Genomic DNA, 26,459 nt, shown 5'->3' with positions numbered 1-26,459 from the left:
TTCTTCTTCACATCTTTAGAAGTGGTGCACGACTGGTGCATTACCTCTACTCGACATCTGCACACAGTTTCATGATGATTGGACAAATGACTTGAGGTCATTGTTGCGATGATAGGCCAGATGTTCATCTGTTACTGGCAGACGTACCTTTATCTAATTGGGAGGCTTAGTCATTTGTGTAGACAGGTCCCCTAAGGCTTAGTAACTACTTTGTGTAGAGAGGGCAAACATTAGGACGTCCTTTCCTTAATGACTTGTTTTCCAAATATTCTAAATGTAAAAAAATTCAATATTGCATACATGGGGACAAGGCCACCTGGAAATGTACCAAGTTGTGTCTCAATCAGACTTTTTATGTTATAGAGTTATAACTTATGGGCCTCTCAGAGACATTTAGTTATAGTTCCAAAATGAGCGTCTGACATTCTCCGAGCAGTGGTTCGCCGTAAAAAGCCCCACCTGCTATTTTGGTAGCTCTGGGATTTATGGTCGAACCTGGCTAGTCAAACGACCGTCGACATCATCAACAAACATCATCGACAACACGAGACATAAAAACATGCAAAACACGCCTCTGCGATAGGAAGGCGTTACGTATCGACCTGTTTGAACGTCTCGATGAAGCAGCTGGTGAAGTCCTGCTCTTCCGACTGGAACACGAAACTCTGGTTCCTCAGCTTCTGGCAGAAGTTGAGGATCCACAGCTGCGAGGCCGGGCTGGCGATGTTGAAGCTGCTGTCCAGCATCAGCTTGCCTTTGTTCTTGGGGTTCAGGGGGTCTCCGTTGTCCAAGGGCGTCACGCCCCAGATGATGGTGATGGGCATGTGGAGGTCCTCGCCGTGGTGGACCCTCTCGAACATGAAGAGCTTCTTGTACTCGGCGTCGTAGCGCTCGAACGGGTGCGAGGAGCGGAACACCTGGAACTCGGCCAGCTCCAGCGACGGCAGCTTCATCTTGGGGTTGACGCACACCACGTAGGCGCCGCCCACCGTGATGGCGAAGAACCAGAGGAGCCACAGGTAGCGCAGTTTGATGACGATGCAGGGCAACACCTTCTCGAAGAAGATGCGCGACGCCTCCGACACCGCGAACAGGCACTTGTTGGCCTTCTGGCAGAGGCCGGCCCAGAAGGACCGGGTGCAGCAGCCCATCTGCGGGTGCGGGGGCTTGGTGCAGGTGAAGAGGTTGAGCAGGTAGCGCTCGTGGAGCACCACCACGGCGGGCAGCCAGGTCACCATGAGGATGTAGTTGACCAGGATGGCGGTGCCGGCGTACACGCCGAAGCAGCGGATGGCGGTGATGTTGCTGACGTAGTTGGCGTAGAAGGCGGCGGCGGTGGTGAAGCTGGTGACGAACATGGACAGGGCGGCGTGCTGCAGCGTGATGCTCACCGTCTCCGCCATCTCGGCGTGCGGCTTGTCCACCTTGGTGTAGTTCCAGACGTCGCAGAGCACGAAGGCGTCGTCGGCGCCGATGCCCACCAGGATGATGAGCGCCGTCAGGTTCATGAAGGGGAAGAACTCGAAGTTGAACACCATGCGGTAGAGGAAGTAGGAGACGATGAGCGAGCTGATGACGGCCTTCATGGTCATCAGGGTGATGAAGACCGAGCGTGTGTACAGGCACATGACGGCCAGCACGATCAGGATGGCGATGCCCGGGTACACCGTGTCCTTCAGCAGGTAGTCCTGGAACAGGTTGTGCTTGATGCCGAACTCGATGCCCGTGACCGACGTGATGCCGTCCGACGCGTTCCACTTCTCGAAGTTGTCCAGGTAGATGTTCATCATGGTGTCGCCCTTCTCCGTCGGCGAGAAGAGCATGCTGTGCTTGAGCACCGGCGGCGGGTGGTCGGCGCTCGTCTTGGGGCTGAGGAAGTCCTTGTCCACCAGGAAGTGGAGGATCTGGTAGACGGCGTTGTACTTGGTGCACTTGCGCGGCACGTTGGCGCACTTGAGCTGGTCCTTGCGCCGCGTGGTCATGTCCCAGCAGTCGGCGCCCAGCGTGCCGTTGTGGTAGTACTTGGCGCACGAGCGCAGGATCTTGAGGGTGTGCGAGACGTCGCGCTCGCTGATGGCCTGGCAGGAGGACTTGTTGGTGAGCAGGGCCACGTAGTTGCCCAGCGTCCAGCTGGGGCAGCAGGAGGCGTCGCTGGTGCGCTGGCACAGGTTCCAGTAGTCGTTGTGGGAGCGCACCTGGCGTGGCGGAGGAGGATGGGAAAAGTGATATATATGAGTGAGAGAGAGAGAGAGAGAGAGAGAGAGAGAGACAGAGACAGAGACAGAGACAGAGACAGAGACAGAGAGAGAGAGAGAGAGAGAGAGAGAGAGAGAGAGAGAGAGAGAGAGAGAGAGAGAGAGAGAGAGAGAGAGAGAGAGAGAGAGAGAGAGAGAGAGAGAGAGAGAGAGAGAGAGAGAGAGAGAGAGAGAGAGAGTGGGGAGGACATTGAATATAACTTCTGGTATTCAATATGAAAATGGACGTGGCACTGCAGCTGTGAATGAGAATCTATTCGTGTAAACAAGTGAGTTTGGAAAATAGACTGATTGATTCACAGCTAAATTCATTATCACGGTTCATCGAATCAGTCTGCTAGAGGATTTTTTTCTACCAGCCGTCTACAACCATTGGGGGGGTTTGTTTCCTTTTTATTTACATTCGACTGGCAGCGATAGTCAAATTCATATATTTTTCTTCAAATTGGAATCAAATTGGAATACTGAAAATTGGTGTCAATAACATCAGGTCTCTCCATCAGTCAGCAGGGGCACATTTGCATTGCATTGCAAATTTGCATCAAATTCAAAAACAGAGTGATGCACAAAATAACTTAAAAGAAAATAATAATTTAAAACAATGAATAAAGTGTGCATGAACTTGTTACATTCACCCACACAAGGGCTGAGTAATCACACCCCCCCTCTCTCTCTCACACACACACACACTCTCCCAGCTCTCTTGCCCCTTCCTCATCTCTTTATATCTCACACACACACACACACACACACACACACACACACACACACACACACACACACACACACACACACACACACACACAGACACACACACACACACACACACACACACACACACACACACACACACACACACAGTATCAATGAGAGCATCAATAATACACCTGAGTGAAGTCTAGTAAAAAATTAAAAATAAAAGTTAAATTATTTTAGATTTTTTTTAAAAAGGTAAGCGGGAGTTAAAAAAAAATGTGGCGTTAATAGAATCGGGCGATAACGCGTTAATACCGCATTAACTTTGACAGCCTTAGTAATAACACGTGATGAGGCCCGTGCTCGCGCTCTTACCCGGGTGTTGTCCATGTTACACATGGACTTGATGGCCTGTATGCTCCACAGGTTCTTCCCATCTGCGGACGTGAACACCAGCCTGGAGTATCGGTCACCTGGGCACAAAGAGAATACTTAGTACTAGTTTGCTTTTCTCATTTCTGTTTTGTGTAGCATTTCAACAGTAAGTGTATTTAAATGTAAAACTGTATCAATGACTCTCCTTCTCTGCCATAGGTCCTCTAATTGCTTTCGCTCTCTTTAATCGGTGGTATGGTAGGGCTCCTGCTATTAGCATAATGTTTAAGACTCACTTTTATTGTTTGACAAACTGTGTAGTGTATATAATATATATATATATATATATATATATATATATATATAATAATCTAGATTTTTTATTTGTATTGAATCTGAAAAGGTGTATATTGTCACACCGCTAATATTTAGACTATTATGGTATATAGAAGCATTATTGTACATGCTATCATACAATTATATTGGTTATATGCAGGTGTATAAGTAGGTATATAGAAGGGTTATATGTAGGTGTATTCAGACAGATATGGATATATATATATATGTGGTAAATATAAATGTATTTATTAAATGCATAAAACACATAATTGTAACAACTCAATGTATTTATAAATAAAATAGAAATGTATTTTTGGCGACAATTTGTAACATTTCCCCCCCCTTTGCGTGACTGAAAAGGCTGCAGTTTGTACCGGGCACGTCGCAGAAGAAGCCGTCCTTGCTGAAGTCCCACTGGGCTTGGCGTTTGTCCCGGTCGTAGTTGTCCTCCGCCCAGCGCTCCTCCTGGTGACTGACCACAGCAAACACACAATAGAGACAATTAGGGCCACCGTTTGCCATTTTGATTTGATTTGAAATCTTTATTTCGAACATGTAAATGAATACAAACAAAATTATTAACTAAACAAAATCAAAACATAACTCAAACTAAATAATAACTAAACAAAAGCAAAACATAACTCAATCGACATGTTCGAAAAGGAGTAAGAAGAAGTATACACGTATTTAATCCTACCCCTTTTCCACGTCTCAAATGAGTGTACTATTTTAAAACATAAAAAAGAAGGTATATATATATATGCAAAACAAAAAAACTAAAACTATATGTAAAACATGAAAGAAATAAAATAAAAATGTAAACACCCGTGAATATCAAGTCCCTTCCTCATCCCTGTACCTCGTGAACATCATTTCCTTATACATCAGTTTGAATTGTCTCATGTTTGGACATTGCTTTAGCACCACATTCAGACTGTTCCACAGTTTCACTCCACATATTGAGATGCAGTGTCTTCTCATGGTAGTGCGTACATTTAGAACTTTTAAATTGAGTTCTCCCCTCAGATTATAACCCCCCTCCCTATCAAAGAACAGTTCTTGAATGTTTCCTGGAAGTACATGACCTTCATTTGACTATGAATAGGCTGAGAAGAGGGAGATTCGAATGAAATATGAATATTAAATGATACGATTGACGTATTATTATCATCATATTAAATAATACATACATTATCGTGCGTGTCTGGACCCGTTTACCTATTTTTTTCCACTATTATCATCCCATCGAAGCAGGTGTAAAATGCTTCCAATTAACAAGTTCATTGTGAGTTGTATTTGTTATTATGAGTAGCACCAATAGGAACCTATCATTAGGCACTGGGCTATGCTTTGTAAAGGCGACAGTGGCTCAGGAGGTAGAGCGGTCGTCTGGTAATCGGAAGGTTCCTGGTTCGATTCCCGCTCCTCCCGGGCAGCGTGTCGAAGTGTCCTTGAGCAAGACACTTAACCCCTAATTGCTCCCGATGAGCAGGTTGGCACCTTGCATGGTCGCCTCCTCCATCTGTATGTGAATGTGTGAGTGAATGTGTGAATGTGTAAAGCGCTTTGGATAAAGGCTGTTCATACTTCATACTGTATCAATGTTTATTTTTTGCCGTTGGTTTGTTTCTTTGTTCTTTATTTACATTCGACTGGCAGTTTGGCAGTCAAATTCATATATTTTTGGAATTGGAATGCAATTCGAATACTGAAATTCGTTCAGACAGCCCTTGTGTCAATGACATGGTAGATTAGATTACGGTAGATTAACATGTATTGTCATCATACAGCACAAGTACAGTACAACTACAGGTACAGTAGTATACAGGTATAAAGACAGTACATATATTTATATATATATATATATATATATGCAGATTTTTGAATCTCAGATAATGACATTTCAGTGTCAGACATTCCGTTTGTTGATTGTAACCATGCTTAATGTTTGTAACGCCCCCCCCCCCGCCCTGAACCCCCCAAGAGCCCGGGAACACTCAGCATTACAATCAATACAACCCCCTAATATTAATGACGTAATACAACCAAGACAGAGTAATGATGCATCAATCATGAACAGAGAACAGAGCAGTTATTGTATCAGAGTGTGTGTGTGTCTAAGTGTGCGCGTGCAAGGGGGGGGGGTCGTTATGACCCAAACGAAGGAAGCAGCTTTAAAGCACAGAGATGACCAGACAGCAGTGATTGCGGAGGATCTGATCACCATCATACTGTTATCATTACTGTAATAATCACAGTATAATGGCTCTGATGAAGAGGAGGGTCTGAGGGAGGGGGTGAAGACAGGCCTTCTCAGTGGGTGCAGTTGTGTGTGTGTGTGTGTGTGTGTGTGTGTGTGTGTGTGTGTGTGTGTGTGTGTGTGTGTGTGTGTGTGTGTGTGTGTGCGCGCGTGTGTGTGTGTGTACAATAGGGGCCACATCCTCCACTAGACAGGAAGCCGATGTAATGAGCGGGCGGCCAGAGGGACAGACTGAGGGGATGAGAGACAGAGAGGTCGAGACGGGGAGCCTCGCTGACAGCCAGGACCCAGCAGAGGCCACTCGCACACACACACACGCACGCACGCCTATTGACTGACAGACAGGCAAATTGACTATTGAGACAGACAGACAAAGACAGGCACACACGCAAACCGATGGCGAGAGACATATTCGGACACGCGCGCGCACACACACACACACACACACACACACACACACACACACACACACACACACACACACACACACACACACACACACACACACACACACACACACACACACACACACACACACACACACACACACACACACAATTGATTACTGACTCTCCCCGTGACAAGTAACAGAGGATGGCCTACAGACAGAGATAAATAGACCCTCTCCCTCAGGGGGGGGGGGGGGGGGTTGAGACTTTTCAGTGTCTTTCAGCACATCCCATCCCTCCCCCCTACGCCCTCCTCATCAGTCTCCTGGCCCTAATCCTGATCTCCACCCCTCTCGTCACCCTCTCTCTCTCCTGATCTCCACCCCTCATCTCCCGTCATCGTGGCTTTAGAATCAGTCCACAGCTCTTTTGTCTTCCGCGCGGTTGGAGGACAATAGCCGATAGACACAATCCTTATCATGTAACCCGATGAAGGCCGAGGGGTCTCCAGCAGGACGTGGGGAATAAAGGGCCTCTGAAATCGCATCGCTCCGTAAAGTCCGATTGCTTTTGATTTCACGTTACATTTTTGTTCCCGCCCCCTTTTTCCTGTTTTCATAACTTCAAGACAGAAGTCCTGAAAGGGACCGTTCAGATCTTTGGACCCCTAGCCCTATTTCCTATTTCTAGATCCAATGAAACTGTTAAATGGTAGAGTCCTTTCTCAATCCACGCCGTTTCTCATACAAGCTCTGGATAGTTAGAAGGTTAACCTTTCACTGCCACACTGCAGAAGGTTAACCCTTTCACTACCACACTACAGACGGTTAACCTTTTACTACCACACTACAGACGGTTACCCCTTTCACTACCACACTACAGAAGGTTAACCCTTTCACTACCACACTACAGACGGTTAACCCTTTCACTACCACACTACAGACGGTTAAACTTTCACTACCACAGTGACACTACAGACGGTTAACCCTTTCACTACCACACTACAGAAGGTTAACCTTTCACTACCACACTACAGACGGTTAACCTTTCACTACCACACTACAGACGGTTAACCTTTCACTACCACACTACAGACGGTTAACCCTTTCACTACCACACTACAGACGGTTAACCTTTCACTACCACACTACAGACGGTTGAGAGAAAACGGTGCTTTTTCAATGTATGTGATGTATAGATTGGGGAGAGATGACCACAGCTAAAACGGTGATTGAAATGTGCATGGAAGACGGTGACGGTGGTGGAACCAGTGATTTCACAGGCACAGGCCGCGTCAGCGAGGGTTTTGTTATGAATTCCTTAGAAGAACATCTGAGATTAGAGTGTACTGTCTCCCAGGAGGGAGAGAGGTTCATCTTAATGCAACAGTGAATGAAACTTTAATGTGTGAAAGGTTAGCAGTCGTCATGACAGCACGTCGCATGACAACCAGGAGAGGGGCGGGGGGCCGCCGTTGCTACGACGAAGACCTATAAGTCGAACGGTGTTTCCGGGTAGGGCAGACTAAAATCTGACTGAGACTAAGAGGGAAGAAACCAGAAGAGACTCTCTCCTCTCGACGAGAGAGAGGGGGGGGGGGGGGGGGGAGAATGGCACATCACCAGTAGCTTCGGCTACCACGAGGATGGTTTTAGGCTAACGAACAGGCCTGAACACTATTGGACTGAACAGCAAAAGGACGATAATATGAACACACCGAAAGATCATTAGAAATATACTCTTCAAGGACAATACAATCTGTTAACATCTGAGCTGAGGTTTCTGTTTATAGCAATAAAACAACGCTTTTCCTCACAAGGTATTTCACGGTGTCGAAGTGTCGAATTCTTACGGAGGTGGGGAAGTATTATGGTTTACGGATTGCACTAACGGGGGGGAGATAAGGATCTTATCTACCAGTATCGGAGACGTCAGGACCATTAAAAGTACACAACGCAGAGGAATTGGATGGAGAGCCAAACAGACGAAGACGTGATACTGGCCAGTTTGATCAGAATCTTACAGTTGGTGCCGTTGGGACCCGGATTTGCAAGAGATTAAAACAACGGGAACAGTTGGTTGTTGATGACAGCCAGAAAGCAAGAGATAAGAACAACGGATAAAGACTTTTTCAATAATGGGGCGACAGTGGACAACAGTCATCAATGTGTGGGAGAATCATGATCGAAGCAAGGCCGGCCAGCCCTGGGAGAGAGCGGCGAGTCGAGCGGTCAGGAGGCGAACCAGCGCTGTAGGGGAAACAGCGCTCCGATCAAAAATGTGAGTTCACTGTGCACACGGTTGTTTTGATTTTAAGCCAAATAAAAACGAACAGATAGTGAATCCGTAAACGTAAACATTTCTAGTTCGACAGAGAGAATGCCAGCTGTAATAATATGAGCAGAGAGCCATGGTGAAAATCGAGGGTGTTATCTACAGAGAATGAAAAGCAAACGAGGCAGGCTGCACAGTTTTGGTTTAAGGAGGGTAAATGCGAGATGAGGAAAGGGGGGGGGGGGCGCTTGAATCAGATCGAAAAATTGTTATGGCGGGACTGTTTTCATAACAGAAGGAAAGTCGAAAGGAGATTGTACCAGTGTGTATTATGTCCGATCAGGCAAGAGTATTAGTCTGAGAAAGCGTCCCCTGATAATGGATAGGAAAGAGAGGAAAAACAGCTGTGTTTTCAGGCCTTGGAAGGAAGGACAGCGGCCGTTTGTTGAGAGAGTAGCCATTTGCACCGAGTCAAAATGGCCGCAGAGCCACGAGGGGTTTAGAATCAGGAAGTGACACGTCACCTACAATCCTCTAGACTGAGTTTTGGCCGCCATCTAGGGGGGCAGTGGGATAATACAGGCAAATGGAGGAGGAGTAGGTCGCCACCTAGTGGCGGAGGGGGGGGTAGTGCTGGGGAGTTTCCATTACCCATAGGGGAATATTTAGAGTTTAATTTAATTAAGGAGTTTAATTGCGGAGGGGGGGGGTAGTGCTGGGGAGTTTCCATTACCCATAGGGGAATATTTAGAGTTTAAGTTAATTAAGGAGTTTAATTTTTTCAAAATTACCAACTGCTTGTGTGTATACACGGTGGTGTATGTGAGAACTTTGTAAAGGAACTCAAAGTGTGATATAGAGCGACGTGACAGCTCCAGGGCGACGGTAGACAGCCCCGTAGGGTATATAGAGCGACGGTGACAGCTCCAGGGCGACGGTAGACAGCCCCGTAGGGTATAGAGCGACGGTGACAGCTCCAGGGCGATGGTAGACAGCCCCGTAGGGTATAGAGCGACGGTGACAGCTCCAGGGCGACGGTAGACAGCCCCGTAGGGTATAGAGCAACGGTGACAGCTCCAGGGCGACGGTAGACAGCCCCGTAGGGTATAGGGCGACGGACAGCTCTGTTGTATGTTAGATGATAGTACGAGTACGTATGTGAGTTAGGAGCAGGGAACCAACCTGCTCTGTTGTATGTTAGAGCGATGCTCGGTTGTATGTTATTATCATAATAATAAGATCGATATACAGGTTAATTAAATAAGTTTAATTATGAAATAAGAGGGAGTTCGATCTCCAGTGGGGCCTTCTCACACCTAATAAATAGGCAGAGTCTTGAGGGGACACGTCACCAGAAAGAACTGGCGCGCGCTGGGGGTCACCCGTGGGACAAACGTAGAGCGCCGAGTGGGTATCGTTTAGCTGCTGGTGTCACGCCGGAAGACAACAAAACAGGGAACAGCCCTGTAGGATTAGATATGGGTGTTGAGAAGGTGGGGGACTAATAGAGAACAAATAGCGCCATGGGCTGTAGGACACTCACACCGTCCAACAGTCTGAAAGGGCGTGGCCATGGCAGGGGCTTGCAGAGGGAAAAAAAATATATAGAGAACGAGCTGCAGGCCCAAAGCCACGGTAGACTAATAGAAAACACAGGGTCGAGTGTACAGAAAGACTGCCGGTGTTGTGTTTCTGCTTTCAAGGGGGGAATGACACAGACAGCGATGGAGATGGCCAGGAGACAGACTGGAGGAGGAGGAAGCCGCAGGGGCCAGGCACGGCAGCCTGGTACACAGATCGTCCACGACGAGAGAGAGGGCCGACGGCGGTGGAGATGAGCCTCAACCAAGATACCGACAGGGCGGAGATGACCGACGAGGCGGAGATGACCGACGGGGCGGAGACGGCCGACGAGGCGGAGTCCAGCGGTCGCAGGCGGTGTTTGCCCAGGGGAGAACGAGGCGGACATCGGAGGGGGTTTCCCTGCGGAGACGCTGTTTAGAGAGCGTTTTGAAACAACAGAGCACGGGCGGTGAATCATGAACAAACAGGGACTTCCTTTCAGAGTCAATCAGGAGATCGAGAGACGAGACAACAGCGAGAAGTCCTGTGTTCATTGATTAGGAGTATGAGATATAAATGGAGGATTCATATATAAGATATATGTATAGAAGGATATATATATATATATATAGAAGGTAGATAAGAGGGAGAACAGTAGAACAACAGGATATAATTATTGGGAGCAGACAGGGGGGCTCCAATGGTTATGAGTCGTTGGATGTTGTTGGTTTTGGTGGTCGGTTTCGGTTCCCTTTGTGCACGAAGGGGGGCGCAAACAGACATCAGGCAGCAGGATCACTGGGTTGACCGTGGGCCGTCTTCGTTTCTTGTGCACGAGAGACGAGGTTGGTTTACTTCAACCACAGGCTATTTTTGGCATAATTAATTGAAAAACCAAATAATGATTTATGATTCTGAAGGGGTGATAAGAATCAAGGGGGGATTGAGAGAAAACGGTGCTTTTTCAATGTATGTGATGTATAGATTGGGGAGAGATGACCACAGCTAAAACGGTGATTGAAATGTGCATGGAAGACGGTGACGGTGGTGGAACCAGTGATTTCACAGGCACAGGCCGCGTCAGCGAGGGTTTTGTTATGAATTCCTTAGAAGAACATCTGAGATTAGAGTGTACTGTCTCCCAGGAGGGAGAGAGGTTCATCTTAATGCAACAGTGAATGAAACTTTAATGTGTGAAAGGTTAGCAGTCGTCATGACAGCACGTCGCATGACAACCAGGAGAGGGGCGGGGGGCCGTCGTTGCTACGACGAAGACCTATAAGTCGAACGGTGTTTCCGGGTAGGGCAGACTAAAATCTGACTGAGACTAAGAGGGAAGAAACCAGAAGAGACTCTCTCCTCTCGACGAGAGAGAGGGGGGGGGGGGGGGGAGAATGGCACATCACCAGTAGCTTCGGCTACCACGAGGATGGTTTTAGGCTAACGAACAGGCCTGAACACTATTGGACTGAACAGCAAAAGGACGATAATATGAACACACCGAAAGATCATTAGAAATATACTCTTCAAGGACAATACAATCTGTTAACATCTGAGCTGAGGTTTCTGTTTATAGCAATAAAACAACGCTTTTCCTCACAAGGTATTTCACGGTGTCGAAGTGTCGAATTCTTACGGAGGTGGGGAAGTATTATGGTTTACGGATTGCACTAACGGGGGGGAGATAAGGATCTTATCTACCAGTATCGGAGACGTCAGGACCATTAAAAGTACACAACGCAGAGGAATTGGATGGAGAGCCAAACAGACGAAGACGTGATACTGGCCAGTTTGATCAGAATCTTACAGTTAACCCTTTCACTACCACACTACAGAAGGTTAACCTTTCACTACCACACTACAGACGGTTAACCCTTTCACTACCACACTACAGAAGGTTAACCTTTCACTACCACACTACAGAAGGTTAACCTTTCACTACCACACTACAGACGGTTAACCCTTTCACTACCACACTACAGACGGTTAACCCTTTCACTACCACACTACAGACGGTTAACCTTTCACTACCACACTACAGACGGTTAACCCTTTCACTACCACACTACAGACGGTTAACCTTTCACTACCACACTACAGACGGTTAACCCTTTCACTACCACACTACAGAAGGTTAACCTTTCACTACCACACTACAGACGGTTAACCCTTTCACTACCACACTACAGAAGGTTAACCTTTCACTACCACACTACAGAAGGTTAACCTTTCACTACCACACTACAGACGGTTAACCTTTCACTACCACACTACAGACGGTTAACCTTTCACTACCACACTACAGACGGTTAACCTTTCACTACCACACTACAGACGGTTAACCTTTCACTACCACACTACAGAAGGTTAACCTTTCACTACCACACTACAGAAGGTTAACCTTTCACTACCACACTACAGACGGTTAACCCTTTCACTACCACACTACAGACGGTTAACCCTTTCACTACCACACTACAGACGGTTAACCCTTTCACTACCACACTACAGAAGGTGAACCTTTCACTACCACACTACAGAATGTTAACCCTTTCACTACCACTACAGAAGGTTAACCCTTTCACTACCACACTACAGACGGTTAACCCTTTCACTACCACACTGCAGAAGGTTAACCTTTCACTACCACACTACAGACGGTTAACCCTTTCACTACCACACTACAGAAGGTTAACCCTTTCACTACCACACTGCAGAAGGTTAACCCTTTCACTACCACACTACAGACAGTTAACCCTTTCACTACCACACTGCAGACGGTTAACCTTTCACTACCACACTACAGACGGTTAACCCTTTCACTACCACACTACAGAAGGTTAACCCTTTCACTACCACACTGCAGAAGGTTAACCTTTCACTACCACACTACATAAGGTTAACCTTTCACTACCACACTACAGACGGTTAACCTTTCACTACCACACTACAGACGGTTAACCCTTTCACTACCACGCTACAGACGGTTAACCCTTTCCCTACAGTCTGTAGTGTGGTAGTGAAAGGGTTGAGGACATGCAGAGCCAGTGTTGAGGCCCAGAGAGATAGTTACTTCTTGGCCTGCTCGTCTGCGTATTTGAACGGGTAGTTGGCCAGTGTGGCTTTGTAGCCGGTATTCTTCACCATGTTGTTCCACGTCACCAGACGCTGACCGATGGCTGTTCCCCGCGGCTCAAAGCCCTGAGAGAGAGAGAGAGGGGGGGGGGGGGGGGGGGGGGGGGAGATACATACAGAGAGAGAGATATAGAGAGAGGGGGAGAGACAGAGATATAGATAGAGAGAGATGAGAGAGAAGGGAGAGGAGAGAGAGATAGACAGAGAGAGGGAGGAGAGAGAGAGAGAAGGGGGGAGAGAGAGAGAGAGAGAGAGAGAGAGAGAGAGAGAGGGGGAGAGAATGAGAGAGACAGAGAGAAGCGGAGAGAGACAGAGAAGGGGAGAGAGACGGAGAGAAAGTGGAGAGAGAGAGAGATAGAAAGAGAGAGAAATTATTTTATTTTATGCACAACACCTACATTTCAATATTGAATCCATGGTTCAGATGTACGAGAAACAATGTATCCTATGTATGTTGAAGCAATTCAGTAGATAAACAATCCAGGGCAGTGGGGTGGGGTGCTGCTTAGTGACGTGGATACTGGAATACATTACATAGTGGAAGAGGCCCAAACGTAAAACTCAAGAATATAAAATAAATATATATTCTTAGCTGTTAAAAAGGTTTGTTTACATTGGTAATGTTTGTAAAACCTGGAGTAAAACAGACCTAGGATCAGATTTACAGTGGAGAATTAGGGTCGTCTTCGACCAAAGAAAATCTTGGTCAACTGGCGGTCATCAATCTTTCCGGCCCATAATCGTTTTTTTCTTCATGGTTTTTCACATCATAATCACAATTATGTTTCATTCACATATTGCATCTCTCTGCATCAGGAGGGCCCCAACGCTATTTTTCTGCACCCATGTCATGTGATACATAGGTATAGCCTCAGCCTGGACATGCGCTCAGCTCATATACACACAAACTAGCTAATGCTAGCTAGCTAGCTAGCAAATCTTGGTGATAAGATAAGATAAGATCAGATATTCCTTTATAGATCATAGCAGCATGGGGGAGGGGAGGTACAGCCATGGGCAGGGTAATAGTAGAAAGACATGAATATAGGCAATAAAATGAGATCTGAATATAAAAATATGAGAAAAATGGGCGGCTATGTGGCGTAGTGGGCAAGGCGCTCGCCACGAATACTGGAGACGCTGGGCTCGCCTGTTCGAGCCCAGCGCTCCACATTGCTTTCAGTTTAGCTGGTCGTCCGTACTAATACACATTGGCCGTATTAGGGGGTGGGAAACTGATGGGTGGGGATCGGGCGTTGTGGACAGCGACTCCTACAGGTCGGTTGGTGCGCCTGCGCAGTAGAATCAGGAAGTGTCGGGGGCAGCGTGAGCCTCCCACGCGTTACTCCTCGACACAGAGATCGAGCTGCGCAGGTGAAAAGATGCGACTGCTGTTACCTCAAGTACCGGAGGGGACTTGTGCTATGTATGACTTAGTCCACATTGCAGCCGGCTTGTGGGAGGCAAGAAACAGCGTTCGTGACAGGGGAGGGTTGAATTGGATGATACGAAATTGGGATGGGAGAAAATATAGAAAATGGAGAAAAAGTGGATAAAAAAAGAAAATATGAGAAAAATAAAAAGTGTAAACAAAGGTGCAGATGAGGGTCTGTATGCGTATGCCCTATCGGCAGTGTTGTGCTAGTTACTGAAAAATAGTAACTCAGTTACTTTACTAGTTACTTCATTTCTAAGTAACTTCGTTACTGTACTAGTTACTTACACCCAAAAGTAATGAGTTACTGTGAAAAGTAACTATTTAGTTATTTAAAAAAAAAAAAAAAAAAAAAATTGCTCAAGTCCCATGCCCCATATACTCAAAATCGGTTGATCAACTTGACAGTTTCCATTCACATCACCGAACTCTGCTAAGCAATGTGGTCTAGAGCGTTTCATTATATATTCCCTCCCCGCTGTATGTATATTTCTCTCCCACCCACCCACCCCCTCCTAATGTACAGTCCCCTCCCCATCATATGTATATACTCTGTCAGGATCTAGGGGTAACAGTACTGTATATTTGAATACCGCTTATGTCACAAATGTATCAGTACTAAATACCTATATGTCCCTATGCCATAAATGTCATGTATGTTGTGTATGTCATAAATGTCTATATGAATTGAAAATGGGGGACCCTGATGGAAACAAGACAAACGTCTTTCTCAGGTCTGCATCCCCTTAACAATTGTATGTATTGAGCCGTACTGTATTGTACCCATTCTGCAATCTGTTAAATAAAGTTTTCATTCATTCATTCATTCATCCATTCATTAATTCATTCATAACCATCTTGCAGCGTTGTTATCAAAGCATTGCAACGTTAGAATAGTTAGGATATCAATTGTGCATGAAAGGACTATATTTATATTGTTTGATTAGTATTATGAGATTCCCTGGCAGATTTCGTACAGTCAAAATCCGTTGATCTTGAGTTTCAGTGAACACATTGCACTCACCGTCACCAGTCTGCGGTGGTCGAGATGTAACGTTAGTACAGTTGACTCCAGCAGCCCTTCAAACATGTTCTTTATCTCGTTTCCATGTTGTATATTAATTATCTCTCCAAGTAGTTGCTAAATGGTTTGTTAGTTCGTTATTATTACTGCGTTCTTATTATGTAGATTCATAGCGAGCGTCCTCTTGTTGTTTACTGTAGAGAGCGCCTATTTCTTTCAGAACGTCAGTGGCCAATCAGAAGTGCGAAACCAGAATGAGGCTACGGAAAGAAATAATAATAATAATAATACTTCCTTTTATATAGCGCCTTTCAGTCTACAGTAAACAAAACAAACGCAGGCGAAATAAGGACGCTCGCTATGAATCTACATAAAAAGAACGCAGTAACGAACTAACAAACCATTCAGTAACGTAAGTAGCGTTACTGAATTTCAAAAGTAATGCGTTAGAGTACTAGTTGCGGCAAAAAGTAACTTTGTTTCTGTAACGCGTTACTTTGTAACGCGTTAGTCCCAACACTGCCTATCGGTTATATTATATGTTACAATAAATACAGGCAATAAAGAATTTGTAAGAGTAAAAGTACCGGTAAACAGTATACACAAGGTACCCTAACTGGCATGAGGTACGTCATTCGCTGTGGTCCGTGCAGGTTTCGGTGGTTAAGAGTCAGACACACTTAGGGGTCAGTTACCAATAGTTGTCGTAATCCTCAACAACAACTTCCATTTACCTGCGCGGACGACAGACAGCTTTAGTCAACGTGACCTGGATGGATGCAGTTGGATAGGGGCTCCGTACTGACCACCAGCAGAGAGAAAGAGAGAGAGGGGGGGAGAGAGAGGGGGAGAGAAAGAGAGAGCGAGAGAGAGAGAGCGAGAGAGAGAGAGAGAGAGAGAGAGAGAGGGGGGGGGGGGGGGGGGGGGGAGAGGGAGAGAGAGAGCGAGCTCTGTACTCACCAGCAGCGGGTCGGAGAAGTCGGGCAGGTCGGGGACCAGGATGCGTGACATCAGGGCGCAGACCCCGATGAGCACTGTACACACCCCCAGCACCACCACCGGCCAATCAGCTATCAGCTCTGCATAGCTGGGGGAGGAGAAAGAACCAATCAGCGCGACAAAACGGGATAAGATAAATCAAGGTCAAATCCATCATGTGACCAAGTCTATAAGGTATACAAGGGTTCTCTCGTCAGGTCAGGTGACCAAGTCTATAAGGTATACAAGGGTTCTCTAGTCAGGTCACGTGACCAAGTCTATAAGGTATACAAGGGTTCTCTAGTCAGGTCACGTGACCAAGTCCATAAGGTATACAAGGGTTCTCTAGTCAGGTCAGGTGACCAAGTCTATAAGGTATACAAGGGTTCTCTAGTCAGGTCAGGTGACCAAGTCTATAAGGTATACAAGGGTTCTCTAGTCAGGTCAGGTGACCAAGTCTATAAGGTATACAAGGGTTCTCTAGTCAGGTCAGGAATTCAGGACCAATCGGATCCAAGGCAGCAGATTCAGCCACATTATTCAACATTTCCTTTGTGTTGCAGGTGATTTGATCAATTCTTAGGAATCTTCCCAGCATCATATTTCTGACAATGTCTCGTGATACCTCATGTTCATTATGAATTAAGTTGGCACCACAAGAAAGGTGAAAGGTCACCGATACATCACAACTCGTGAACGCGGGTATCGTGGACCACAGCAACTTCCTGTTGGTGAACTCGAAAACGTCCGATGTTACAAGGATCGGCTGAACGACAAAAATGATAATGAATGTTTCTCCGTTAGAGGGGAAAATCAAGCGGCTTTAGGATTTGATGCCCGACATAACTATCTGTGATTCTTGGTATCGGGAGCGGTATTGGCCCGGTATCGGTACGACACTCGCTTCGGCCGGTCGGGTAACATGAGGCGGTCAACTCCGTTCTGTCGGTTAAAAACAAGCGCGGGCGGTCACAGACCATTAGTCCTGCTTCCCGGAATAATAATTTCTGTTTGTTCATGGTGATATGATATTCGGCTAAACTTAGCCAAGAGAATGTGAAGAAACATCTTTGAGTTTATCTTTTATCTTTCGGGCGCCCTCTCGGTTTATAAACCAACGAGAGAGAAGAAAAAAACTAAAAAGAAGAAACAGACCCCGTGAGATCCAGATGGTTATGATTGTGAATTTGCATACCGGGTCCTTGTACTGAAGAACCATAACACGTCTGTTGTGAATTCTTCTGGCCAGCCCATGCAGTTATACGGATAATCTTGTTCATTTGGAGTGCGCGTGTGATACGGGACTCGAGTCTATACCGTCTTTTAACTGTGAATTGTAAGCTAAACTTGAATTTACACACACTTTATATAGGTTTAAAAAACGTTGTTCGTGTAAAAACCTAAAATAGTTCTTTGGCGCTCTGGTCTTTCTGTGGAGCGCAGCTCGGAAAAGGATGAAAATGTATCTTGTCTGGTTCATAGAGTGGAGAGAAGTCTAACTCTGTACGATGATAACATGTACAATAGTGCTGTATATACGTCACCCTGCCCTTACCCTGTTCCCTGTGACTATTAAATACAGTGGTTATGGCCACGTGGTCAGACCTCCTAAAAGAGGCAGAAGACACTGGGTGTACTGTTTTGGGGGGTTGGTACAGGGTGAGGGGGGGAGGGGGGGGGGACTGTGTGGTGGACACTAGATGGAGGTGTCTCACCTCAGAATGGACACTGATTGGGTGGTAATGGGAGGTGATTAGTAGGTGACTTAAGGGAGTGGCTGTACCTTTGTTCAAGCTGGATTTGTTTGGCAGTAAAGCTCAGAGACGCCATACTCGGTCTGTTTCGTCTCATTTATTAACTTCCACAATATAAATGTATATTTACCACATATATATATATATATATATCCCTATTTGTCTGAATATACCTGCATATAATCCTTCTATATACACTACACTCAGTAGTACTAATTTAAATATTTTATACCCAGTTTAACCACCTGTGCATTGTATATTACCGTTGCACTTTACCGTTACCTTTGCACTTTGGTTGGATGCCAAACTTACTTCTTTTCGTTGTGCTGTACTTGTGCTTGTGATGCACGATATATCGGCCGGCGATATAATATCGGCCGATATGGACGCTCTTTTTTTACACATCGATATCGGTCCGATATGGGCCGATATAAAAAAAAAATATATATATATTTTTTATCTTTATTTTTATTTATTTTTACATGTTTTGGCCTTAAATAGTTCAACATATCAGTCATTTCTGAAAATAAGTTACAAAAGTAAAAAAAAATTATGCGTTTTGGAAAATAGCTCTTTATTTGATTATCATAAAAAACGTTTTCTATACAGAGATATCGACATCGGTAAATATCGGTATCGGCCAGAACAGCAATATTAATATCGGTTATCGGTATCGGCCACAATTTTCACATCGGTGCATCACTACTTGTGCTGTATGATGACAATAAATTAGAATCTAATCTAATCTAAAAAATGAAAGACAGAGATAGAGAGGGGGAGGGAGAGAGAGAGAGAGAGAGAGAGCGAGGGGGAGAGAAGATGGTGGGAGTGGTTGCAGACGAGAACAGGTACGAGACGGACGGAGGCTCCCGCCGATGCCGAGCGCAGCAGCGGGTGACTCACTGGCGAGGAATGACAGCTCGGCAGGAGAGGTGACGGATGGAGAGGGGGAGAGGAGCGGGAGCCAACATAAAGACGGGGAGATGGAGGAGGAGGAGGAGGATGAGAGAGAGAGAGAGAGAGAGAGAGAGAGCTTTCACAATCCAACAGAGAAAATGAGTTTTTTTCTTTTTTTGGCAGCTCTTACCTTTTGGGGAACCGAAAGGGCCTGACGGGGCTGAAAAACAAGAGGAGAGAGAAGAAGAAGAAGAAGAAGAAGACATGAGATGAATAGGGTTTACATTCGGGAAAGTCAAAGCAACAGTCAATCCGAAACAGATTGTTCCCCCGGCATCTACAGCGAGGCCGGGTGTTTCTTAATGACCCCCCCCCTCCCTCTCCCTCCACGCCTTGTGTCTGGAACCACTAGAGCGCCGTGCTGAAGCAGCAGCTTCCACAACAACACTCCTCCTCCCTTGACCTGTTCACGTCTTATCAGGTGAGCTGAGTCAGACCCGGTGAAGACCCTGTGTGTGCGCGTGAAGGCACGCGCACACACAGACGAGAGGTGAAGGCACACACACAAACACACAGACGAGAGAGGTGAAGGCACGCACACACACACACAGACGAGAGAGGTGAAGGCACGCACACACACAGACAAGAGGTGAAGGCACACACACAAACACACAGACAAGAGGTGAAGGCACGCACACACATATGAGAGGTGAAGGCACACACACACAGTTTCAACACACGATATAGAGATTACACGTACTGTAATAGGTCTTTAGGTAGGCATTCCCTTTCACATTATAAGTACACGACACACACACGCACAAAGTACAAGCATAGTAGTAGTACATCTGTATGTATACATTCGCTCACACACATGCTTGCGCGCGCACACACACACACCACACACGGACACACACACAGACACACCTCTCCCACTTTGTGGTGAATCACCTAAGCAAGCTTACAGTGGAGGGCTCCCACTCTACACTGTAAGCCCCAGTCTAACAACACAGGTCTATATCCTCCATCATGGAACAACACAGGTCTATATCCTCCATATAGGAACAACACAGGCCTATCCTCCATCATGGAACAACACAGGTCTATATCCTCCATCATGGAACAACACAGGTCTATATCCTCCATATAGGAACAACACAGGCCTATCCTCCATCTAGGAACAACACAGGCCTATCCTCCATCATGGAACAACACAGGCCTATCCTCCATCATGGAACAACACAGGTCTATATCCTCCATCTAGGAACAACACAGGCCTATCCTCAATCATGGAACAACACAGGTCTATATCCTCCATCTAGGAACAACACAGGCCTATCCTCCATCATGGAACAACACAGGCCTATCCTCCATCATGGAACAACACAGGACTATTCATCTAGGAACAACACAGGTCTACATCCTCCATATAGGAATAACACAGGCCTATATCCCCCATCATGGAACAACACAGGTCTATATCCTCCATCTAGGAACAACACAGGTCTATATCCTCCATCATGGAACAACACAGGTCTATATCCTCCATATAGGAATAACACAGGCCTATATCCCCCATCATGGAACAACACAGGTCTATATCCTCCATCTAGGAACAACACAGGTCTATATCCTCCATCTAGGAACAACACAGGTCTATATCCTCCATCTAGGAACAACACAGGTCTATATCCTCCATCATGGAATAACACAGGCCTATATCCCCCATCATGGAACAACACAGGTCTATATCCTCCATCTAGGAACAACACAGGTCTATATCCTCCATCATGGAACAACACAGGCCTATATCCCCCATCATGGAACAACACAGGTCTATATCCTCCATCTAGGAACAACACAGGTCTATATCCTCCATCATGGAACAACACAGGTCTATATCCTCCATCATGGAACAACACAGGTCTATATCCTCCATCATGGAACAACACAGGTCTATATCCTCCATCATGGAACAACACAGGTCTATATCCTCCATCTAGGAATAACACAGGTCTATATCCTCCATCATGGAACAACACAGGTCTATATCCTCCATCATGGAACAACACAGGTCTATATCCTCCATCATGGAACAACACAGGTCTATATCCTCCATCATGGAACAACACAGGTCTATTCATCTAGGAATAACAGAGGCCTATCCTCCATCTAGGAATGACACGTCACAGCACACAGAAGGAACCAGCTGAGGTTACCCACCAAATGACAACAAGGAAATCCAAACCCCCAAGACAGGAAGTGAGCTTAGAGGCCGCCCCTCCGTCGCAGCCAATCAGACCCACGAGGAGGACATATAAATAGTGTGTAATTGTCAAGATAGAAAAAATTTAGCAGAACGGTTTTTGCGTTTGTTTTTTGACCCCCTCCCTTTTAAAAAGGGGGAATCCACGGAATGCTATAATTATCCATTACCATAGCAATGGGGAAGCACAAATGAACAAAAGTTATTGGCATTGGATTTTTCTTTTTTTGTTTCTTCACCCGCAGGGCAAGTTGTGGTGGGCAGGCAGTAAATCCCTTTAAAGTTTCCCTGGACATGTTAATACGACGACCAGATGTTGTGTGGCACGACCAGAGGATACATGAGTCCCTCGTAGTAGACACACGCGAGACACACTGAGCCGGGAACAAGGGGGACAGGAAACGGAATGCAGTCTCTTTCATGACCCGTTTCAATCAGGAGTCACTTGATGACTTCACAAGCTACACAGAGTATTATTGATTCTCTGGACTTTCTTTTATTTGACCGGCTCAGTTGTTCATGTTTCATTTCAAACCTTTATTTAAACTCGAAAGGCAAACGGAGGATTCCCTCATTTACAGTCACGTCGAGTGTACGTACGGAAATAAGCAAATAAGGCATATAAAATCGTAACAATAAGACAACAAATACGAGGCAAAGAGTAAGGATAACAAATCGATTAAAACACGTACAACTTGATTGACAAAGGTTGGAGAACAAGGTTTTAAACTCTTAAACAGAGGAGAGAATCTCAAGCTTCAAGGACTATTGGAGATCATTCCATGAGCTAGAGGCATCATAGTGAAATGCAAATTATTTACCCTGTTCAAACTATGTTCACACCAGATGTATTATTATTATTATAAACCAGATAAATTCAGACCAAATGAAACCGGATTATAAACCAGATGACAGAATCACCTCCAAACCTGTGAATTCTCTTTTTTTGTTTATTTTTGGATTTACCATTTAACAATTTAGCCATTCATCAAGTGACTTTTAACACACAAAGTCCTGTCTTTAAAAAAAAAGAAAATTATCGGTATCGTCGGCCAAAAGGAAAAGACGTGTATCTGTAATTTATCGCCTTTCCCCGCCACGTCCCCCAGGTGTTCCCATGTATGGGCCTCGGTCCGCGGAATCCAGGACGGAGAAATGGTCCAAAATGGAGGAGCCAAAAAAGCGATTGGAATTAGCTGGAACGGATCCAGGGGGACATGTCTCGGGCCTCTCCGTCTGTCTGCTTTAGGTCTGCGACTCCCCGAGGAGGACACTTCAGGAAGACGCACTGGTTTAGCCTTCGCTTAACCCCTTTCACTGCCACACGGCCAACGGGTTAACCCTTTCACTGTGACACTACAGAAGGTTAACCCTTTCACTGCCACACGACAATGGGTTAACCCTTTCACGACCACACTACAGAAGGTTAACCCTTTCACTACCACACTACAGACAGTTCGAGGACATGTTGTTGCTGCACCGTCCTCCACGCCACGGGACATATGGTAAGATATATACACTGTTTATTTACAAGTTGATGAAAATATAAATAATTTCCTTGCAGCAGTATTAAAAAGTAAAAAGAGACAGACAGTTTTGAATAAAATAGGACCGTGGCAATTGGATTATGATAAAGATAGTCATTACAAAGATGTCACGTTGTAATTTGTACAGGAAAACTGAATATCGTCATGTACCGTTATAACTAAAAAAGATATGGTGATATCGATGGCTGAAGAGCAAAACTTCCTATCTGAATATATATTTTTTTTAAGTTGAGAAAACTGTTGAAACGTGTTGTTTTCTTGTTTTTTAAGGATACACAATACAATACATTGTTTTTGGACTATAATATTACTATTAGGGATGCACGATAATTATCGGGCCGATAATTATCGGGCCGATATCAGCAATTATGACGTCATCCCGATAAACCCGATAACGTTATTGATAGCTCCGATAACATAATAATTTTTTTGGTTAAAAGAAATCCGGTGTGGGTGGATTTGGATGAAGGGCGCTTGTTTTTATTATAGCCTCCTCCCGTTTTGCCAGTACTGTGGTAAAACTGATAGCGTGTGGTTGTTTAGGAACAGGGAGTTTTTCACAAATCCAGCGCTCCCTTTCTTGGCTGTGACGTAGTCACGTTACATTCGGAGACAGACAGTCGATCTGCCAATTACGTCCCACCGCTTGCACCCACCTCTTCTTCTTACCACCAATCAGAAGCTCTCGTTCGTTTATTTACCTCAGGATTGTCAGCCATTACTCTACTCGGAGCTAACGGTATCTCCCCGCCAGCCACATTGACAAGTACCAGCGCTTATACATTACTGGCAAATGTCTTGTTGCACTTGTGGCAACGAGCGTTGTCAGCATCGACTTTAGTAAAATAGACCCAGACTTTTGAACGTTTCGTTCTGTCCGCCATTATGAGAGCAGAGCTGTCTGTACTCGGCAGCGCAGCACCTGTGTGTGTGTGTGTGTGTGTGTGTGTGTGTGTGTGTGAGTGTGTGTGAGTGTGTGTGTGTGTGTGTGTGGGAGGGAGGGAGGGAGGGGAAGAGATGAGAGAGCACAGCACAGCCCGCTCCCCGCGCAGGCAGAGACACAGAGGCAGGAGAGATATAGACAACGGCCAACAAGATTGGAGAGATATAGACACACGGCCACAAGATTAGTTTGGGACGTTTAAATTCCTCAAAGAAAACCTCCATAATTTCTCGAGTACCGATAGCAGTACCAATGACGTCGGAGCTTATAAATACTAAAAAAATAAAAAAAAAAATTGATAAAAACACAATATATATATATATATACATTTAAAAAAAATATTATAATACAATAAATATCGGTTATCGGTATCGGTTATCGGCTTGAGGAGCATAAAGTTATCGGTATCGATATCGGTGTCAAAAACAATCAATATCGTGCATCCCTAATTACTATATTATATGTTAACCAACCAGAGGTATTAGTGGCCTCGCAAGGTGGAGATAGGAGGTTTTGATCTTCGACCATCGATATATGTTGGCCATATCGCCAGCCTTATGATATGGTGATATGATATGTTGGCCATATCCCCAGCCCTATGAGAGACTCGTTTGGTTTTATTTCACAGAGGTTTTAGACATTAAAAAGGAGCTCAATAATTTATCTTATCCCCCCCCCCCCCCCTTAAAAAAAAAAAAAAAGGTCGGTGACATTTTCCTGCCGACTTAAGATGATGGACCCGAGCGTCACGAAGCTGAGAGCCCCTTAACCCTTTCACTGCCACACGACAGCCGGTTAACCCTTTCACTGTGACAATACAGAAGGTTAGCCCTTTACTATCACACAACCGACGGCGATGCTCCATCGTTAGCATCATTAGCTCCGCATTTGCGGAGCTAATGATGCTAACGATGGAGCATCGCCGTCGGTTGTGTGATAGTAAAGGGCTAACCCTCTGTCGTGTGGCAGTGAAAGGGTTAATAACTGCTGCTGCAGGGTCCCGTCTGTCAATGGGAGAGGGAGGGTATACGGATGGAAACACAGCACTGATGACCTTCAGAACACGCAACCACACACATTTATACACACTGATGAGATCAAAAAGAGCTGGACCGCTGTCATTCACTCACTAGTAAAAAAAAAGAAAACCCAAGGCAAGACCGCGCGCACACACACACACACAACACACATAACACACACACACAACACACAACACACACAGGTTATCTAGAGAGCCAGAGAGAGGGACTCTCTGTTGCGCAGGATGACGACCCACAGAGCAGGGTTTCCTCCCGGCTCTCTGATCCGCTCTGCTCCAGACCCTCTCCAAAGAAAACTTACAACACCTCTCTTTTCTCCTTCCTGCTCTCCTCCATCTCTCTCTCCTGACTTTCTACCCCCCCCCCCTCTCTCTCTCTCTCTCTCTTTCTCTCTCCTCTGCTGTTTCCATCCGTCTCTCAGCCGGCCCCCCCCCCCCCCCCCCCCCCCCCCCCCCCCCCCCCCCCCCCCACCCCCCCCCACCCCCCACCCGCTGGCCCAGGCTAACCCCTGTCAGTCTGTTATTCTATTTACCGTAGGGAGAGTGTTTCTGGATCAGTGGGTTAATTAATAAGGTAAACAGTGACGGCCGGTCGCTTCACTCAGCGCTGCGCTGACGGCCCACTGGCTGCAGAGAGAAAGAGAGAGGAGAGGAGAGGAGAGGAGAGGAGAGGAGAGGAGAGGAGAGGAGAGGAGAGAGAGGAGAGGAGAGGAGAGGAGAGGAGAGGAGAGGAGAGAGAGGAGAGGAGAGGAGAGAGGAGAGGAGAAGAGAGGAGAGGAGAGAGGAGAGGAGAGGAGAGGAGAAGAGAGAAGAGGAGATGATCAGGAGAGAGGAGGAGGAGAAGAGAGGAGGATCAGGAGAGGAGAAGAGAAGAGAGAAGAGGAGAGGAGAAGAGAGAAGAGGAGGGGAGAAGAGAGGAGAGGAAAGAGAGAAGAAGAGAGGATCAGGAGAGGAGAGGAGAGGAGAAGAGAGGATCAGGAGAGGAGAATAGAGGAGGAGAGGATCAGGAGAGGAGAGGAGGAGAGGAGAAGAGAGGAGGATCAGGAGAGGAGAAGAGAAGGGAGAAGAGGAGAGGAGAAGAGAGAAGAGGAGAAGGGAGGAAAGAGGATCAGGAGAGGAGAGGGAGAGAGAAGAGAGAAGAGGAGAGGAGAAGAGAGAAGAGGAAAGAGAGAAGAAGAGAGGATCAGGAGAGGAGAGAAGAGAGGATCAGGAGAGGAGAAGAGAGGAGGAGATGAGAGGATACGAAAGGAGATGAGAGAGAAGAGAGGAGAGGAAAAGAGAGAAGAGGAT

The 26,459-nt window shown here is 46.0% G+C and overlaps 1 protein-coding gene across 2 annotated transcripts in view; it reads right to left on the bottom strand.

Annotated features, from left to right (window-relative positions):
- disp1 (dispatched homolog 1) overlaps window positions 1-26,459 on the bottom strand; it is a 112,790-nt gene that overhangs the window by 6,366 nt on the left and 79,965 nt on the right. For both annotated transcript variants that reach the window (XM_084314810.1, XM_084314809.1), the window contains exons 3-8: window positions 19,565-19,594; window positions 16,706-16,832; window positions 13,225-13,352; window positions 4,040-4,137; window positions 3,327-3,424; window positions 603-2,195 (exon numbers count right to left, since the gene is read on the bottom strand). In XM_084314810.1, coding sequence (XP_084170936.1) covers window positions 603-2,195; window positions 3,327-3,424; window positions 4,040-4,137; window positions 13,225-13,352; window positions 16,706-16,832; window positions 19,565-19,594 — 2,074 coding nt within the window. The remainder of the gene's footprint in view (window positions 1-602; window positions 2,196-3,326; window positions 3,425-4,039; window positions 4,138-13,224; window positions 13,353-16,705; window positions 16,833-19,564; window positions 19,595-26,459) is intronic.

The sequence above is a fragment of the Notolepis coatsorum genome (assembly GCF_963971535.1).
Source record: "Notolepis coatsorum genome assembly, chromosome: 5".
In the NCBI taxonomy this organism is placed as follows: domain Eukaryota; kingdom Metazoa; phylum Chordata; class Actinopteri; order Aulopiformes; family Paralepididae; genus Notolepis; species Notolepis coatsorum.
Note: the sequence above shows the minus strand (reverse complement) of the source record. Positions and strands in the feature narration are given on the sequence as shown.